The 8943-nt window shown below is 42.7% G+C and overlaps 1 protein-coding gene across 1 annotated transcript; it reads left to right on the forward strand.

The window, feature by feature from the left end:
* Positions 1 to 591: 591 nt before the first annotated feature.
* On the forward strand, positions 592 to 8405 carry LOC129064987 (major intrinsically disordered NOTCH2-binding receptor 1-like). Its single transcript, XM_054566251.1, has 3 exons — positions 592 to 756; positions 4500 to 4733; positions 8241 to 8405. The coding sequence occupies exons 1-3, from the start codon at positions 592 to 594 to the stop codon at positions 8403 to 8405; spliced, it is 564 nt and encodes a 187-aa protein (XP_054422226.1).
* Positions 8406 to 8943: the final 538 nt, after the last annotated feature.

An 8943-nucleotide genomic window follows, 5' to 3' on the forward strand; every position in this document is an offset into this window, starting at 1 on the left:
GAACAGAGCTGACGATCTAAGCCCGGTTAGGTTTCCCGTGAGACTCTGGGAGTCAAACACGAGGAAAAACAAGATCTTGCACATCATTAGAGCCTGTGTGGACAGGACCAAGTCATCCAGGTCAGTTCCATCACATTCAGAGAGAAAATTTTGGTGATGTCTCTCTAGTGCTGACTGTCTCATGTATTCCAAGTTAGGGACTGTGGTGCCAAAATTCTGGCAGCTTCTCCAGAGAAAGTTCCTCCTCATTAAATTGTGAGTTCTGACTGTATGGAGAGGCATCCTATTAATGTTAATGAGCATAGCCCCTTTCAAGCACCCTAAATGCATTCACTGAGGGGGGGGTGTGAGTGAGTGAGTGAGTGAGTGAGTGTGTGTGTGTGTGTGTGTGTGTGTGTATGCACGCGTGCGAAAGAGAGAGGGGAGGCAGGATGCTGCACTGTTCCTGTCATTTTGAGCATGGCATCCAACTGCAGGTGAGAAACCTGGCTTCCGATACCAGTCGGGGACTCCTCACACTCACCAATAATGTACAAGTCCGACGGGACCATCCTTATTCACCTCTTATTCCCACCAGTGACAGAGGGAGGCATGGATCTCTATGTTTTGCCAAATAACAACCATCCTGACAAGTTCCTGCAGCTGGACATGAAGCTGTTACTGAGGAGCTTGGCCCTCCTTCAGGCCAGCCTGGTGAGGTTTCCGTGTGGAAATTTCCCTGCTGCACAGAACTGGCAAAACCTTGTCTACTTGCAGGTACCATCTGGGTGCACCTGGGCACGGGATGCGGGCTCCTTTCTTTCTTGCTCTGGCCCTTGCAGTGTTTGTGCAAAAGGAAGGCTGCAGGAAACCAAGAACAGAGTAGGTACTCACTCTTGTCACAGGGAGAAGGTCTCTCTCCCTTCACAGAAGACACTTTCTCTGCTCATTCAAAGCGGCGTGTGTCCTCCCACCCATTCCCCTCCAAGCACCAGCTTTCCAGTATGGCTTCACTGTAGAGCCTGCCCAGCCCTCATTTTATTCCTCTCTCTCAGAAATTTTTAAACTAACTTGCAAATAAGGGTCTGGAGGGAAAACCTGCGACTATCTTTTGGTGTCAAAGGACTTAACCCATTGACATTGCCCTCAAAATTACTTCCAACTCAGCAGTGATGACAAAGATCCCCTAGATCCCAAATATGAAGTTGAGTTTTTAACTATATGTATCATGTTTACACCCATGATTTATTTATATTTAAGCTTTTTAAAAAATTACATTTTACTTTCAGGAGAACGTCCCTGTGCCATTTTCCTATGAGCTAAAGCAGTGCTCTTGATAATTTGCAAGTATTTCTCCTAGAGCTACAGGGGATTAGAGTCCAGTGGCCACAGATGACACTTTCCCCAACTGATTCTCACGGAGGGGTGTGAAGAGGCATCACTCCAGCTGTGATGTCATTTTATCCCTTTCCACTGCTTGTCTGCTAAGCCAATGCTGCACGGTCTTGGAATTTCAAGATACCACCTCTGTGATAAGGAGGGCAGCCTGGGCTACACAGTGGTGATAAATACCCCACAGACTATCAGTTACTATCAAGGAAAAAAATTCTTCCTCCTGACAAGTCTGAGGAAGGGCAGGTGTGTTTGGAGGCAGCTCTTTTCCAAGCAATGACCCAGGGCTTCGAGTTCTTTGTCCTCGTAGCTCTGCCACCTCAGACCCGAGCTTACAGGGACACCAAAAAAGGGAAGCAGGGCAAAGTGAGCCAAAAATCTGGAGGGAGAGCTCAGGAGTCTTGCTGGGAAGTGGCCTCTGTTATTTTGTCCACATACCATCAACTGGAAAGAGCCAGCCCCCATTTCCATTCAAGACGGCCTGGGAAAGGCAGTGATCCCGTGTGCTGAGGAAGAGGGAACAAAACGGGTGCGTTTCACCAGCCCCTGCAGCGCCCAGTGCTCGTTGGTTTGTATTTGCCTCTCTATGCTTTTACATTTATTCACTCTCATTGTTTCTGAGTCTTATATTTTAGATATTTCTCTTATAAATATTACACAGTTGAATTTACTGGTTAAACTGATCTGACAATCGCTGTCATTTAAATGGAGGGTTTAGTCTATTTACATTTAATGTGACTATTTCTAAATATTTTTTCTATTTTCCTGAAGTTCTGCCCCTACTATATTCTTTGTTTTATTTTTCTTGTCTTGTTTTCAGCTTTCTCTTATCTTTTCTATACTTCTCTACTGAACTGAGCAATACATGCTTTAGTAATATCTCTGTGAAATGATTTCTTAGCGTCCTCATCAAAAAATATCTGTTAGCCCTGGCTGGTGTGGCTCAGTGGACTGAGTGCCAGCCTGCGAATCAAAGGGTCACTGGTTCTAGTCCCAGTCAGGGCACATGTCTGGGCTTTGGGCCAGAGCCCCAGTAGGGGGCACACAAGAGGCAACCACACATTAAAGTTTCTCTCCCTCTCTTTCTCCCTCCCTTCCTCTCTCTAAAAATAAACAAAATCTTTTTAAAAATTTATCTGTTAAACTTGTTACTGTTCAGTGTTTTAGTTGTCTCTTGTTTTAAAAATCACATATCAGTGATTATTATTTCCATTTCACCATAAAGTCAATGCTTATTTAGATTTATACATATATTTATCAGTTTTCTCTTTTTTCCTTTTTGTTTTCTTGCTCTGCATTCTTTTTTGCAACTTAATTTTTCCTTCTAGTATTAATTTAATTCTGCTTAAAGTACATTTTTTAGATTCCTTCTTTATTCTTTTTTGGTCTGTGAATTACATATTCTCTGCTTTTGTTTATGTCTTCTATTTTACTCTTTATTTAATGGTATGAATAATAAAGTATATAAAGAATAAGTGGGCTAAATAATGGTTATTGCCAGAAAGTCTAGGTAAGCTTTGAAATATTACTTTTCTTATATAAACCTTTAGAATTTAAATTATTTTAGAGTACATATAACTAAAATAATAATATTATTGAATTTTTCTTTGCTAAATATAATCTATCTATAATGTGGATAAAGAGTTGTAATCAAATACATGCTTTTTTTCTTCCTAATGTTCCAATGTATTTAATGTGTATCCCAAAACAACTCTTCTTCCAGTGTGGCCCAGAGATGCCAAAAGGTTGGACACCTCTGATGGAGGAATAATTACCGCTGTTAAAGCTTTTCTGTGCTGGAAGTCTGAAATATATGAAACACAGTTATTTCTTTCAAAAAATACTGTAAATTAATGATATTTGCTGCCAGTTTTTAAGGGTTAAACCTAAGCTTTCTGGGAATTAATGTACATGAAATTCCGCTCCCTTGATGCCCCATGATAAATGAGGCATTACTCTATCTGGTTTTTGTTTCTTCTCAATTATATTTGACGAATGAAGAAATTTTAATTTAAAAATTTTCTACCTTCATGATAGTTTTGTAGATGAAAGGAAAAAAAGCAAAGTAGAAACTCAGAGGTCACCGTGGACACTGAAGAGAAAGAGAGAGAGAGAGAGAACTGGCTCACACTATTAAATGTGGGATACTGGTCGTCCGTGAGTAAGGAGGAGACGGTGACTGGAAGGAGCATGAGGCGTGATGGTAGTGACTTGTTTTTTGGTAAAATCTTTTTTTTTTTAAGATTTTACTTGTTTATTTTTAGAGAGAGGGGAAAGGAGGGGGAAAAGGGAGAGATACAACAATGTGTGGTTGCCTTTTGCACACCACCTACTGGGGACCTGGCTGGCAACCTAAGCATGTGTCCTGGCTGGGAATCAAACCAGCAACCCTTTGGTTTGCAGGCTGGCACTCAGTCCACTGAGCCACACTGAGCCACACCAGCCAGGGCTGTTCGTTGGTAGAATCTTACTTAGGTTTATTTGGTTTGTGAAAATTTATTGATCTATACTTTTGTCATATGTGTACTTGATCTTATTCATATTGTGCTTCAATAAAAAGATTTTAAAAATTCTAAGTCAATATTAGAGTCATCTAATAGCCAGCTGGTCTGTAGACACATATAGGAGTACAATGCTAAGTTAGTCCATTTCTCCAAGATATCTGAAATAGGAGTCCCAAGAGAATTTTCACAAAAGCCAAGGCATGTCTATAAAATTCCTTTTCATCTTGACTTTGCTGGATTAATAGAACAATATTAAATATTATTCTTATCAGTCATGGAATGTACAGATAGAAATTAAATGTCATTAAATCTCAGTGCCAGTGAGCTGAAGAGAAAATGGCTTTGTTCAGAATTCTACTAGTATTTGAATTAAATGTTCTTTCTCCATAGTTATAAAATAGCATTTTAATGATGATTACTGAAACCAAATAAGATCGTAGGCAAAGAAAGAACTCATAGGTTCTAGGTCAAACTAGATCCCAGAACCCATTCCTCATTCATTGTCCTAATCTGTTGGGTTCCCGGGCAGAATCAACGCAGTTCCAGGTACAGTTCTCTCCATTACATTCTCTGCCATCCACAGCCTGTTGGTAAGGGAAGCCTTGTCTCTGTGTCCCCTAACAGAGAGCAAAGAAGAATATTGTTGCTCAGCAGTTGAAGGGATTCAGCACAAAGGCTGCCTCCCCAGAGAGCCCCCCACCACCCCTCTCATCAGTTCTGAAGAATAACCCGCTATGTGGTGACACGAGTTTGGAGGAAGCTATGGAAGACAGGAAAAGGAATCCTTCAAGGACCTTTGAGGAGTATGACAAGTGTTCCCTGCACACCAACCTCTCTGGGCATCTGAAGATACTCAAGGCGAAGACTCGCTCCTTCGCTAGGTGAGGGAGGCTGGTGAGGTCCTCCTGAGATGTGGGTATCAGGGTGACAGGCATTCCTCACCACGCGCCAAATCTGCAGGTTTCAGGTCATTTCTGCCTCTCGCTTCCCTTGTTCTTGTCATCATTTGTGTTTCATTTATTTGTTTTGAGTTTTGCAACAAATCTGATGTGGCACAGAAGCAAGGTTTACCTGGAAGGTGAAAGTTTTTTGAAACTTGATTTGCCAGATCACGTATGTTTTCCCCCAGTTGTGTGACCATTTATGTTCACACGTAAGGGAATACTTATGAATCCCTTGTTCTACATTTATTAAAAAATATTTGTTATACATCTGTTTTTGGGCCTGTGCGAGGCAGTGCTCATCAAAGATCATTTCATTGCAAGCCCACTCAGTGATTTAAGATTGCAGACTTACATTCTGGACTCTTTCCTGCCTCTCAGTAACAAAACAGAGCAAAAGCATTTCAGCACAGGAAAAGTATGCAATGAACTCATTCACCCAGCTTAAACCCAAATGAAGTCTGCCCCCCCTTCTTCTTCTGGTGTCACCCATCATGCAGAAGATCTAGAAGTACCTGCCAAGTCAGGAGAGGGGCCCTCTGTTCTCTGAGCGGACTGGACTCCTGCCCAGCCCCGGCCGGCCTCGGCTGCGCCTGGGCCAGGGAGGCCTGGCATTTTCCAAGTGCCCCTTATGCCTGTGTGTTCATACCTTAAGCACCTAAAGACTTTTTCAGGGAATAGCTTTATGCCCCCTTTAAATCTTACACTTTTGAAAATCTCAAACGTGCACACCTTGAAGTAATCTCCTTGTCTGGAGTCTTTGAAGTTTCTTAACCTCCTAGTAGGTTTAATGTGTCTTTTCCTTAATATAGTCTTTTTTCTGAAGGAGTTTCCATAACAGATGCTTCCCCCATAGCAACAATAATCCTGTGCTTTTTATCTGGAGTCTGAAGGTCAGGACCTCTAAGAAGTTACCTACTACAAGTAGAAAACAATGTATTGACTTATTTCACAAACATGTCTTGACTGTACAGTGACAGTCCTTTCTCTTTGTTGTTTACATGAATTACCAGGGGACTATAAACATTGCTGTCCCCATCTTTAAGTTCATTTCACTGAACAAAGTAACAAAGAGTAACCATAGAACAAGCTGGAGTGGAGATAGAGGAAAAAGATCATGCAAGTCAAGTTAGTACAAGGTGAAATGCAGGTTCAGAAGACAAAATAATCACATTGGGTTATTTTTTAAAAAGGCCTTTATAAAAATTAATTTATGCTGGGCTTGAAGGATGTGTATAATTCAAAAGATAGAGTTTGCATTCAGTGTGGGGCGGGCGTGGGCTTGTCTGTCAGGTGTAGTAAGAGAAAGGACACAAATCCAAGAATGAGAGAAATTGTCGCAACAATCAGTGGTCTAGTTTTGCTGGAGCTACAGATGATATGATAAAATAATGGGAAATAAGGCTAAAAAGCAGACTAAAAGAAAATGTGAATGTAAGGGTAAGGAAATGGAACATTATTGGCAACAGGGAGTAATTTCTGTTGGACAATTCCATGAGTTATGTTTAGGAAGATCAAAAATGAGGATGATGGCTATATTGCTTTACTAAAACCAGGGTCTTCCCTCACCCCACCTCTACATGCAAATCACTCACCCCAAAGCAGCGGCCCCTCAGGTCACAGCCCGTTTACAGACCTCGTGGTGCTATCCTTCAGCACTATTTTTTTTTAAAGATTTTATTTATTTATTTTTAGAGCGGGAGAGAGGAGAAACAGCAATGTGTGGTTGCCTCTCCCATGCCCCCCACTGGAGACCTGGCCTGCAACCCAGGCATGTGCCCTGACTGGGAATTAAACCAGTGACACTTTGCTTCGCAATCCAGTGCTCAGTCCACTGAGCCACACCAGCCTGGGTGCACTAACTGTTCTTGAGGGATGCTTCTGGAAGTCATGACTGTTGCTTTTATTACCATTTCTTCCTATGCCTCATTAACTCGACTTCTTCTATCACCTTCCCTGTCCAGATCTCTTAATTAGCAGACAGAGCCCCTAACTTACTTTCTGAAAACTTTTCACCACTCTGAGCTATAAAAAGTTTCAAGTTCCTTTTGCCACCCTCATTTTTCTAAGTTGCTAAGAGTTTACGAATAAGAGAGAAGAAAAGAAGCCCTGTGTTGAGCTGCAAAGGGCAGCTATCAGCGGGATGGAAGAGCGCAGTCTTCTTTCCTGAAGTTCTCACTGAAGAGCCAAAGCCTTGACCTTGCAGGCCAGGCACAGGCCTCTGATTAGGAAACACACAGAAAGGACAAGCAAGAGCAGAGCAGATTTTTTAAAAATCATCCATGCTTTTGCATAGGTCAACCAAATTTTATTTTACTACATTAGCTTTTCTGTAAAACTGGGACATGGAAACTAGTAGCAGTGGGATGGGAGGATTTTGTTGCCATGGCTGGGATCCAGCCAGCCCTGTACACACATGCGCATTGCTCACCTCACTGTGCATTGGTGAATCTGTAACAAGTTCATTAACTCCCAAGGCTACTTGGACGCTGCCTGCCTTTGCGTCTACTGAAGCTAGAGAGTCAGAGGGAGGGTGGCAGTCTAGCTATAAGACACTGCAAGTATCCAGGCAAGAAATAATGGTGCCTGGATGGGTTTGTGAAACAGTTTCAGCGTTCGCCCTCCATGCGTCGTGTGCTTACTGGAATCCAGGCATAAACACTGAGTCTTTAGCAGAGAACCAGAGCTGGGCATAACGGGCGAAGACATTTACAGGTGATTTGTTGGATGCAGGAATGAGGTTGAGTTGAGGACAAGTCTGCCCTGCGGAAAGGAAGATTAGGCTCCTGAAAGAGACAGACTGGGGAGTAGGAGCTGGTGTGGGGAAGGATCTTTTGGATCCTGTCTTCAGGAGGTCGCACAGCGCCAAAGCCTCTGCACACGGAACGCGCTGTAGCCCTCTGCAAGGGGGGGGGGGGGGCCCGCAGCCTGAGGAGTGTGGAGCGAACTGTGACTCTCAGTATTACTCCTTCCTTGGACTCAGCTTCTGGATTTGCTGAAAAACTCGCCAAACAATGTGTATCCCTTCCATGCCGACAAAGTCCAACCTCTAAGGCTCATCTAAAGCAAGGAAGGAATTTTAATTTTATTTCCACTCACTAGCCTGAGAGACATGCAGTACTTATGAAATGTAAGGGGTACTGAATTTTCTCAAAGGTGACAGAAACACGCTTGTGTGAGCAATTAGTCAATGAATAATGCCAGCTTCCTAGTGCAGACACACACGCTGGCCCACAGACTAGAGCTGTGGGGCAGTGCCCGTGTGGCAGTGCCCTTCGGGGACGTCCAGCCTCTCACATGTCAGCCAGGACATGAAGCCTCACCCCAGACAGTGTGACCATGGGCCTTCAGTGCCGCTGGCAGTGTCTTGTTCTGCAGTCACATGTTGATCACTGATTGAGCCTATTCTCTAATTTTCTTTTAGGAAAATCCCAATGACCTACAGTTTTGTCTGGGAGACATGTACATGCCCAGTTTTGATACCTTATTGAAAAAGGAAGAGGAACAAGAGAAGCATCCCAAATACTGTCGAATAGGCCTGATTTTGCTCCTTGTTGCCTACATCTTGGTTTTCACTTTTTTCACCTAAAGAACTGCCATACACACAGCCACTTGAAATTTCTTTAAAATGTTTCCAAATGAACATTTGCAGAAGAACATGTTCATTTGTGAATGTATTATGGATTGTATAGTAAAGTGTAATTGTCTCCTAGAATGCAAATGTTGGTTGAGATCAGTGGGCTTCCTACTTTGTTCTCTGAAACCTGTGTAAGAATTCCAGCCTGAGCTTTGTCCTTTGGGAAGGACTTCTGGGGATCGGAATTACAGGAAAGTTACTGTGAACAACCCAAATGAAGCACTTTGGTAGAGAACAAAGCCACACCAACAACTGTCAGCAGTTTTATCTTAATGCTCAAACTATATTTATCTTGTCTTTAAAACCCTGTCACCTGCCACCCCACCCTCCTGTCACCACTTGTAAAGCTGAGCAGATCACTTTTTGGCCAACTGGCAGACACACAGGATCAAAGCTTATGGTTGTGCTGCCTGTTAGGATTGAGTTCTGATATTTAACCTTCATTTATTCCTGTTTAATACAGAATAAAATGGGAGAGAAGAGAGGGACT

Source organism: Pteronotus mesoamericanus, unplaced genomic scaffold (assembly GCF_021234165.1).
Source record: "Pteronotus mesoamericanus isolate MK-2021 breed Mesoamerican mustached bat unplaced genomic scaffold, CSHL_Meso_final contig_171, whole genome shotgun sequence".
Taxonomy (NCBI): Eukaryota; Metazoa; Chordata; class Mammalia; order Chiroptera; family Mormoopidae; genus Pteronotus; species Pteronotus mesoamericanus.